At 51.2% G+C, this 10,296-nt stretch overlaps 4 protein-coding genes across 4 annotated transcripts; 2 read left to right on the forward strand and 2 right to left on the reverse strand.

Annotated features, from left to right (window-relative positions):
* Positions 1–1,266: 1,266 nt before the first annotated feature.
* Positions 1,267–3,441, forward strand: PV08_03540 (uncharacterized protein; the record flags this gene model as incomplete). The annotated part of the gene is made up of 5 exons (XM_016377892.1): positions 1,267–2,043; positions 2,097–2,175; positions 2,226–2,573; positions 2,624–3,174; positions 3,229–3,441. 5 exons carry the CDS (start codon positions 1,267–1,269, stop codon positions 3,439–3,441), a joined length of 1,968 nt encoding a protein of 655 aa, XP_016239462.1.
* A 582-nt stretch (positions 3,442–4,023) lies between these two features.
* PV08_03541 (uncharacterized protein) lies at positions 4,024–4,236 on the reverse strand (the record flags this gene model as incomplete). The annotated part of the gene is made up of 1 exon (XM_016377893.1): positions 4,024–4,236. The coding sequence occupies one exon, from the start codon at positions 4,234–4,236 to the stop codon at positions 4,024–4,026; it is 213 nt and encodes a 70-aa protein (XP_016239463.1).
* Positions 4,237–5,522: 1,286 nt separating this feature from the next.
* On the forward strand, positions 5,523–8,318 carry PV08_03542 (uncharacterized protein; the record flags this gene model as incomplete). The annotated part of the gene is made up of 1 exon (XM_016377894.1): positions 5,523–8,318. The coding sequence occupies one exon, from the start codon at positions 5,523–5,525 to the stop codon at positions 8,316–8,318; it is 2,796 nt and encodes a 931-aa protein (XP_016239464.1).
* Positions 8,319–8,783: 465 nt separating this feature from the next.
* On the reverse strand, positions 8,784–10,046 carry PV08_03543 (adenosine deaminase; the record flags this gene model as incomplete). Its single annotated transcript, XM_016377895.1, has 2 exons — positions 8,784–9,766; positions 9,977–10,046. The coding sequence occupies 2 exons, from the start codon at positions 10,044–10,046 to the stop codon at positions 8,784–8,786; spliced, it is 1,053 nt and encodes a 350-aa protein (XP_016239465.1).
* Positions 10,047–10,296: the final 250 nt, after the last annotated feature.

Genomic DNA, 10,296 nt, shown 5'->3' on the forward strand with positions numbered 1-10,296 from the left:
CGATTTTTCTTCTCGAGTTGCCGAGCATACGAACGAACGAGGAGGGGAGGGAACTGTTCCATCTGTGCAAAGTATAGAAGTGCCTGGCTCAATGTAGGTGTTGAGGCACCCCGGCATCAATGTTGTCCTCAACTTACTTTGCCCGTCAAATGTCTGTACAGTACAAGGACCTACTCGTAGATCCCTGGATAAAATGGCTTCAAGCTGGTGGTTTGACCATTGGCGTCATAACACCACCACATGCAGAAATTGTCGCGGAGAAGGACGTCGGCGATTCGAGCAAATCGCGGGCCCTGTCTCTCGACAACCCACCATGCCGTTTCTCCAACTTGCGGCAAAAATGTTCTTTTCATTAGAAGGCCTGCACTCTCGAGGGAGCAGTTGAATGGGAACACGGGTTAGACGATTGCTGGTTTCAGGAGTTGGCAGAAAATTCTCCGTGTCTAAGAAAAGGCTGTGTAGGGGGAGGAAACACACAACGACGGGTGTGGGTGATACAAGGTCCGTCGCGGCGCAGAAACAAATGCCTAGGCGCCTGGAGAGCCCAGCCCAGCCGCGCCTTGGATTGGCGCCCAACAATACCGAGTAGGTAGCGCTAAAGGCTAAAAGTTTGGCACTCGTACAGCACTCGGGCTTGGACTTAGGCCTGGGGGGTCCCTGGCCTTTTTGGGCGATTGTCCTCCGGATTACAAACTCCCTCTGGCCTGCGCCCCCAAGGCTGGTGGTGCTGGTGTCAATGCTCTTACGGCCCAGCACTCGCTACCGTGCTAACTCGCTCATTCGTTACCACGTCCTCCGTCTCCGTCAAGACTTCGTTCGCACCCTTCGACGTCAATCGACCTGGACTCTTCCTCTATCTTGCCCACGACACAGCTCGATTCTTCTCTCTTCACGCTCACATTTGTCCCACCCGGTCTCTGCAGTCAGTAGCCATCCACGAAAAGGCATGAACGTGTATCTGACCCAGTAAGAGGCACGTCCTCCTCGTCGGGTCCCCTGTTCGTATTTTACTGCCTCGCCTCTCTGCCTCCTCGACCACGACCATCCGATCACAGTTTCAGGGGAGAACCTCTCCTCCTGCATCGATAACCCTACCGCCGTCATCCTTGCCAGATCCGATATTCCTACCCCAGTTTTGCCGACCTCTGCGGAATCGATTCTCGTGTGCCCTCGCATGTTGCAAACTGCGCTTTGTGGCGCGAATCCACAACACCTGCGTTGTCGGACAGTCTCCACCACCATCAAGACCTGAAAGACCCTAAAACAATGTCGACTCCTTCCACGATAGCTACCACAATCGTCCCTGCTCACTATGGTTATTCTCATCAGAATCCCTATTCTCCCTCGGCGCTCCCATACCCCGCAACGAATACGCTGCCTGCACCTCAGCGGCTGACGACTTCCTATCATTCCTACCCGACAACTGGACCATATCCACGACCCCAACCATCTCCTGCCTCGTACAGGCCACCTTCGAACGTTTCGTCCATGGCACCGTCCCAGACGGCCTCTACCTTGCCAGAAAATCAGCGCCGAAAACAGCCCGATTGGAATGAGTTTTACAAAAATGGTGTCCCGAAAGAAATCATCGTAATTGATGATGACAGCCCAGAACCTGACCAGGCGGGCAACGCCCCTGGCCAACAGCAGCAGGCTGATGCCTACGGCTCCAATGGGCGTAAACGAAAAGTCGATCAGGGCTATGAGATTGAATACACCGATAGCCCGACATATTCAACGCATCCTGCGAAATTTGGCGGCTCATCATCTTCAGCTGCCTCTTATCATTCTGGAGGTCGAACCACGTCTCTACAGACGGTCACAGCACCCACCTCACTCGAATCGTACGGGAGCAATCCTGCTAGCGCAAGTTATGAAGATGTGAGGACCGGCCAGAAGAGAAAACGAGCACAACCGCAGAAGGAAACAAGAGCACAGGCCAAAAAACGACAGCAAGAGACGACAGATGCATTCGCAGACTACATCCCCCCTCCCAAGCCTGCTAAAAAGGCTCCGGATGTCCATGTCCCTGTCATCCGCGATGTATGTTTTTCATGTCAATATTCGATATTGAGTATCTCGCTGACAACTCCCAGACTGTGCACAAACACCAAAAGGTGGACGACGATGACGGGCACTACATTGTGACCTCCAACACGCCTTTGACTGATCGATGTAAGGGTATTCGAATTGAGGCTTCAACTTTCATACTGACGAAACTCTAGATGATATCATCAAGCTGCTGGGCCAAGGTACTTTCGGAAAGGTTGTTGAAGCATTCGACAAGAAGAAGAAGACAAAATGTGCAGTCAAGATCATTAGATCGGTTCAGAAGTATCGTGATGCTTCTCGGATTGAGCTGCGAGTACTCTCTACGCTGGCTCTAAACGACAAACCCAACAGGAACAAATGCATACATCTGCGAGACTCGTTCGACTTTCGAAATCACATCTGTATCGTCACCGACCTCTTGGGACAGAGTGTTTTCGACTTCCTAAAGGGAAATGGCTTCGTTCCCTTTCCCAGTTCTCAAATCCAAAGCTTTGCTCGTCAGCTCTTTACAAGCGTGGCGTGTAAGTTTGCTCCCTTTGATGTTCCTCCGGCATAATACTGACTCGAGCAGTCTTACATGATCTGAACCTGATCCACACCGATTTAAAGCCTGAAAATATTCTCCTTGTCCATAATGCGTACCAGACGTTCACCTACAACCGGACGATACCGTCGTCATCCCACACAATTTCTAGGACAGCCCGACAACGGAGAGTGCTTCTTGACAGCGAGATCCGACTGATAGATTTCGGCTCTGCCACTTTTGATGACGAGTATCATTCATCAGTGGTGTCAACGCGGCATTATCGAGCGCCAGAAATTATCCTACAGCTTGGCTGGAGCTTCCCTTGTGACATTTGGAGTATAGGGTGCATCATTGTCGAATTCTTTACCGGAGATGCCCTGTTCCAGACACACGATAATCTCGAGCATCTGGCCATGATGGAGGTGGTCTGCAACGGAAAGATCGACCCCAAAATCGTGAAACAAGTTTGCTCTGGTGGGCGTGGAGCCAATGCCAATTCAGCTTCCAAATTCTTCACCCGAGGAAAGTTGGAATATCCCAACCAGGAGACTTCTAGGGCATCCCGGAAATATGTTAAAGCCATGAAACACCTCCATGTGAGCCTCCTCCCATCCCCGTGATCTCGTCTACAAATTCTGATCTCTTCGCAGGAATTTATCCCAGGAAATACTGCCTTCAATAAGCAGTTACTGGATCTACTTAGAAAGATATTTGTCTATGACCCCAAACAGAGAATCACTGCAAAGGAGGCTCTGAAGCATCCTTGGTTCAAAGAGACGCTGATTGATGACGGCACAGAGGCCATTCGAATACGCGAGGAACGTGCGGCTTTGGGGCCCGATGCGAAACGGCCCCGCGTGTAAATGAGCGTTCACGACACCTATTTGATGACCTCCGAATGGCGGAACTGCAGGGCATCGAAACCGCGGCCACATGAGAATCCACGACTGTAATGAAAAGCCTTTCGACACCGGTCACTGTATGTGCCAAACGCTCAGAGGCTTCCGAAGGTTTCTGATGGTCTGCATCTTGATTAGACCTCACATTTCCTTGTCCAGTATCTGTGACAGGCGATGACTTGCACTGGGTTCACATGCATATCAGGGCAAAAGCTTGAGGTTGAAGGTGCTGATATGGGGAACTCACAGTACTCATAGCTATGAATAACTCAACATGGTGACATATTACACACTACAAGAGGATTGTATGCTTAGAGTACCTGTTAGTCGCTGAGACAGAATATGAACATTGAGCACAACCTTGTTTCTGAAGATGTTGTGTTGATGAGTTTGGTTCCTGGTTTGTCACCGACTGCAGCTACTATCATCGCAATGTTAAACAACATGCTTCTTCTAGCCCTAATTTGTGGCCTGCTTCAACTAATGGGTGGTCTCTACCTATACATTGATAGCAGTTCGATGGGTTTTTCTTGAGTGAAGAAGTCTCTAGCTAATATTCGCCACGACAGCCCCGCCTGAAGTATGTGTATTGTTGGTTGCGGCTGCGGCGGTCGTCGTCTGGGCTTCTGTCGCTTTCTGGGTCTTCTTCTTCCGTTCGTGCCTCAGTTTGCGGATTTCTTCGATGCGTTTGTACTCCTTGGGCAGGAGGAGCTGCGCGAGTCCGAGCCATATACTTGCACGGGGAGGTGGGGTGGTCATTTCCAGAATTTTGGTTGCAGAGTTGGAATTTTAGTGAAATGCGTACATATACATGGGGTGATATGGGAGGTAAGGTATGAAATATTTTGAATAAGCTATATCGATGGTCTCCCAAGCTGGTAAGGTTTGTCAGTACGGTGACTTGGGGCAAATCATTCCGTCGGTATGTATATGCATGCTTTGGAAGTCGTCGCTTGTTTGGCCAGTCACCCTGCTGTAGGCTCCCTTTCTACATGATAGATTGAAGGACAGAGCAACACCAAGCTAGTCGGAGCCGGGGCGGTCAATTAGCCAACGACTTCTGGATCAAAAAGGCATGTTGTAAGCCATGGTGAGTTCGTCGCCTCGCTCATCCTAGGCTGGTTTCATGCCATTCCGCCGTATGAATGTCGAATGGACAGAATTCGCTCTGTCATGTCATATCCCTTGAATTCGAGTACAATGTACATCAGTTCGGCTGATTTGGATCAGGCTACGTGTTGAGTACAGTGTCGAGGATGCGGCTCATCAGGCGGGGTTTAGGCTTTGGTCTTGGCTTTAAGATTAGCAGTCGAACTAAAAGCTTGGCTGGCAGCCTTGAATTTCATGGGTCATTCCGAAGCCGATGGAAACAATTGATGGTCACCAAGGCTGAGCTTGATATACTTCCATGTGCTTCCTCGGATTCGCCTTAAGCTGCCAAAATACAATGCTAGAAAAGGATCACCAGCCAAATAACACCTTGTTCCACACGGCGACAGAGAAGCAAGAAAACAAAAAGATGCTCATAGACGGATAGCAACTGGGTCGTCATTGTGGCTGTGCTTCCTTCCTCTATTGCCATTTGACTAACTAATTTTGCGTTTGCAACATCCGCCAATCCCGGAGTCACGATCATCTTTTGTTGTCGTTGCGTGTATATTCATTCCTCGTTTTATCCTACTCGCCTGCTTGTCCTAGCATCGATATTTAAGTTAACGTACTTTGACCCGAAAACACCGCTTGCGACCAAGATCACATTATGCTTCAGGAACCACTTTCTTACACTCTTTCTTTCTAGTACAAAATCAACCTCAAGGTTTGTCCACTGTAACATTGTCAGCACGGCTTATTCCCTTAATCCTCCCTGATCCTTCCAGCCTCATCCTATCGACCCACGCCATAAGCAGCAAATCTCAGCTTTTGTCTTGGCTTGGTGACTTGATCAAGCTTCATATCCACAGAGATCGGCCAGACTCGGACTCCGAATCATGAGCCAAGTTCCTCCACGCTTTTGAGGCCAAGTCACATGAACTCAGATCTTCACCATGGATTCAGCCAGTGCTCCTGGGATGGCAGACCATACTTTCGGTCAAGAACAGTATCACCATTGGCCAGCAATGTCAGAAGATTGGGATGTGTCTCCCGACAAAGATGCTGTGCCAGGCAAGCAGCCCGCTTTGGCCAGGTTGGAAACCGAAGGACTGTACGACGACGATATGATTGGCGTCAGCATAAGTCGTGTCCAGACTCACATGAGAGCCCCCGACACTCCGGCGTCCGAGAAAGCACGAGCTATGAATCTATCACTTGACTACTTCCAAAATATAGCGAGCTTGAAAGAAGAGCCAAATGAGAATGATGAGCTTGAACCACCACAAGACAGCACGCCTGATCAGGACTTGGAAACTCAGTCATCGCATGAAACAGCTGAACAGTGGTCACGACTGAAGCTATCTCCGACCACACAATCTCCAGATGAAATCACTGAATCAGAGCAGATCCGTATCTGGAAGGATCAAGTGGGATCATCTCAGTCTCGAGAAGAAGAGAAAGATAGCCCGGAGGGCATCCAGCCGCACCACCAGATAGCGCCACAATTGGCTGAGAGGCGCGAGAGATATATGCCGCAGTCAACTCGGCTGTCATACACACGAAACTTGCTCCAAGCCGTTGGTCAGGAAGGAAGACGACGGGCTTCAAGTGGACCAACAGCAATCATGTCGAGTTTGAAGAAGTTGATGCCTGATCTTCCTTCACCTTCTTTCAATTTCAGCTCCATGTCTATTTTGCCCGCCAGCTTCAGAAGCACAGGCCATTCTGGTACATCGACTCCAAGTCATAATCAGAATACTCCTCCACAGACATCAACCGCAGGAAAGTTCACCTGGAAAGAGGGTCCTAGACTTCGGAAATTGTCAAACCCAGATATTCAGGTCACAACTTCTCAGAGCAATCCTGCCGTAGCTAGGCCTTACTATGGCCTCGACGGCAATATCGAGTCATTGTTGTCCCCTATCAGTCCGGCATCGACGAAAAGCAGAGGTCGTTCTAATTCAGAGAGTTCTCTATACATAAGAAGGAGGGTTTCTGGAGTTTCGGCTTATGACGATACAAGTGCCTTTGCTAATGTCACCGACATGGCCAATTCTCGCTTCAAAGCCATCACAGACAGTTTTCAAAACTCCACCTTACGACTACCTAAACTGCCAGTGATCAGGCCATTGCCGAAGCGTCGCGGTTCTCCTGTGACGAGCTCTAGGGATATCCAGGCGAATAATGCAGACGACCATAACGGAGGACATGAGCATCAATACACAGCTAGCAAAGTAATTCGAAATGCCAAGAAAGGCATAGAGGTCGATACTCCGCAACGGCGAGCACATCCAATCTTATCACATGCGCTGGATAAGACAACGGGAGATATAGTCGTACTAGGGGGCTATCGTGGATCGATTTTAAGATCGGCCCAGCCACCCCATCGTCAGCTTTGGGTCCCAGTCAAAGTCGGACTTAATCTTCGTCGAGTTGATTTGGAGGTCGGTTTGACTAGGGAAGACGAGGAACGAATGGAAGAAACGATCATCCCTTCGGGCGTTCTCTCACACATTGGACCGATCGATATCTGTCGAAGACTGCTCAAGCATATGTACAAGTGTCCGAATACTCGCCAGAACAAGTTGAGAGTTCATGACTGGGGCTACGACTGGAGACTGAGCCCTCATCTACTGGCCGCGAGGCTGATAAAATTTCTCGAATCTTTGGAATGCAACCACCCAGAGACACCACCAGAAAAGAGGGGAGCCACCGTCATCGCTCACAGCCTCGGAGGTTTGATCACTCGATACGCAGTCAATCAGAGACCAGATCTGTTCGCCGGTGTTGTCTATGCGGGAGTTCCTCAACACTGCGTCAACATCCTTGGGCCCCTTCGAAATGGCGACGATGTGCTTCTCAGCTCCAGAGTACTTACTGCTCAAGTCAATTTCACCCTCAGAACCAGCTTTGCGCTCTTGCCGGAAACTGGACGCTGTTTCATTCAAAAGCACACCAACAAGAGGTATGATTTAAATTTCTTTGATCCCGACGTGTGGGACGAGTATCACCTTAGCCCGTGCATCAATCCGCCTTTATATCGGAGTAACAGTAATGGCGAGGGAAGAAAGAGCATTATCGGTGCGATTTCAGACAGTATCACGTCTAACAAACGAAGTTCATGGTTTGGAAGCCAAAGTTCTCAGACGTCGGAAGCTGCACAAAAAGCGGAAGCGACTGTTCAATCAGCAGCTGGCAAAGCTGCCGAGGTTGGCCGTTTGGCAGATGGTGAAGGTCCGGAAGAGGTGGTAGGTCCAACAATGAAGCAAGGCCAGCATCGATCTAGTGTGGCAACAGCATGTACGATCCCCAAAGATCAGGCTAAAGAGTACTTGAGTCGCACACTGGCCGAGGTTTTGGATTTCAAGAGAGCATTGGCATTTAATCCCGCTCATCAGGAAAGCAACCGGTATCCTCCTCATGCTTACATCTTTGGTAAGACAGTACCAACTGTGTACGGTGCCAGAGTTCCGGACGAGGAGGCGATCAAGTATACAGACGCCTTTGATGACCTGGCTTTTGCTGCCGGGGATGGCGTAGTGCTTGCCAGTGCTGCTCAATTGCCCGAGGGTTATCGATGTGTCAAAGGGGGACGAGTCGAGAGTGACCGAGGACATGTTGGTCTGATGGGCGATTTAGAAGGAGTCGGACGATGCATTGAGGCTGTTGTAAATGCACGGGCCAAGGGCGTTGGATTAGGTGAAAAGTATTTGAAGACAAAGAAGGGTGCAAGGGAGTCTTCTCCTTGAGCTAGTTGAGAACTTGAGATTGAGTAGAGCATATGTACACACACACACACACACACACACACACACACACACACACACACTTGGTCACTTGGCGGTGAATCTTTCACCGCTGCCCAAAGTCCATTTTCATTTCCATTTCCAGATCTTGCGGCACCATATGATCAGAGTCACGATTACAGGTCGATGCCTTTCTGTTGTTTGAGTGTGGCAAACGCCTTTTTCCTGTCGAACTCAGGATGGTCCAAGTTGTAGAAGAGGTCTCTGGTTGCTGCGATCCACGGGGAAGAGTCCACTTCCGCCACAAGATTTAGATAATCGGGGAGAAAGTTACGGCCCGACATCGTGGTTCTCCAGCGAAGCTTCTACCTAACGCTGAGGCGTTGCGCCGATGAGGGTCTGGCGGTGCGGGATGTTGAAAAGACGGCGTTTGTAGTGGGTACCGTCATGGTCTGCGGTCTCTGCCGCTCACGAAAACTTCGCCATGACCTGCTCAAGAGCGCTGATCATCTCCTTCTTGCGATCGTCACCACACCAACTCCCGTTGATGCTGTTCCTTACAATGGTCTCCCACTCCGGTTTGGACAGGTCGAAGGCGTCCTGGACGGCGCAGTAGTTGTCGAGGATGTATCCTCCGAAGTAGGCGGGGTCGTCGCTGTTGATGCTGAACTTGACGCCCCGGTCGAGGTAGGTGCGGATGGGCAGGTCGGCGACGCGCTTGACGCAGCGCAGCTCGACGTTGCTGAGCGGGCACATGGTCACGAGGACGTCGCGGGCGACGAACTCGGCCAGGACTTCGGGGGACTGGGTGAGCTTGATGCCGTGGTCGACGCGCTGGATGTGCAGCTCGCGCAGCGCCTCGGCCATGTACGACACGTCGGCCTCCTCGCCGGCGTGCGCGGTGCGGTGGAAGCCGCGGGCCTCGGCGTCGAGGAACGGCTCCGTGAACAGCGCCGGCGGGTTGCCCAGCTCGGTGCTGCTCAGCCCCAGGCCCTTGACCGCGCCGGACTCGAGGTCCGGCACCGCCGCCGCGTACATGGCCGCCCCGTCGGCCGGGGGCAGGTGGCGCAGGATGCACACGATCAGCTCCGACGTGAGGTTGAAGTCGGCCGTCGCCCGGGCCTGCGCCGCGCGGAACCCCGACACCACCGTCGCGTACGACACGCCGCGCGACGTGTGCGCCTGCGGGTCGAAGAAGACTTCGGCGTGGGCGACCCCGTCCGCCGCGGCGCGCCCAAAGTACGCGTACGCGAGCGATTCAAAGTCCGCCGCCGTCACCAGCACCGACATCCCGATGAAGTAGTAGTGCAGAAAGTCGTCGAGGGACGTGAACCGTCGGTAGCGGGCGAGGAGCGTGTCGACGGACGCGAAGGATGCGTCGACTTCCGGTGCGGGCAGCGCGATGTTGTTGCGTTTGGCGAGGGTGAAGAGAAGGTCTGGTTCCAGGGAGCCTGTGGTGATCGAGTTAGAAAGAGAGTATGCAGGAACATGTCCCCGAAGAGTAGAGTATTCGAATTGATGCAAATCCAGGCTGCCTGGGAGCTGACAGAGGGGAGATGCAGTTTGTAGACATTGTGTAAAATAGAGTGCAATGATGGGCTCAAGTGGGCGTTCATCGGCCGTCTCGAAAAGAAGAAGAAAATCACGAAGTACAAACTCACCTTCAATATGCATATGATGCTCGCACTTGGGCAGAGCCTTGAGGAACTCGTGCATCGATTCTTTACACATGGTGGGCGGATGGATTTTTTTTGGAGATGTCGAGACGAACGAGGTTGCGTTGCTCGTTTCGAAGAATACCAATAATATGATATTCGATCTCTCTTGAATTCTTCTCACTTCTCTCCTTTTAGCTTTTCTTTCTGTTGTTCTTTGTTATCCCAGGTGCACGTTGTATCGGAAGAAAAGTACTAACAAGTGACTTTTCGATAAGGTGTGTGTGAGACGGCGTAAGAAAATGCTTTGTAGATAAGGGAGTGTC

This window comes from Exophiala spinifera (genome assembly GCF_000836115.1).
Source record: "Exophiala spinifera strain CBS 89968 unplaced genomic scaffold supercont1.2, whole genome shotgun sequence".
Classification (NCBI taxonomy): domain Eukaryota; kingdom Fungi; phylum Ascomycota; class Eurotiomycetes; order Chaetothyriales; family Herpotrichiellaceae; genus Exophiala; species Exophiala spinifera.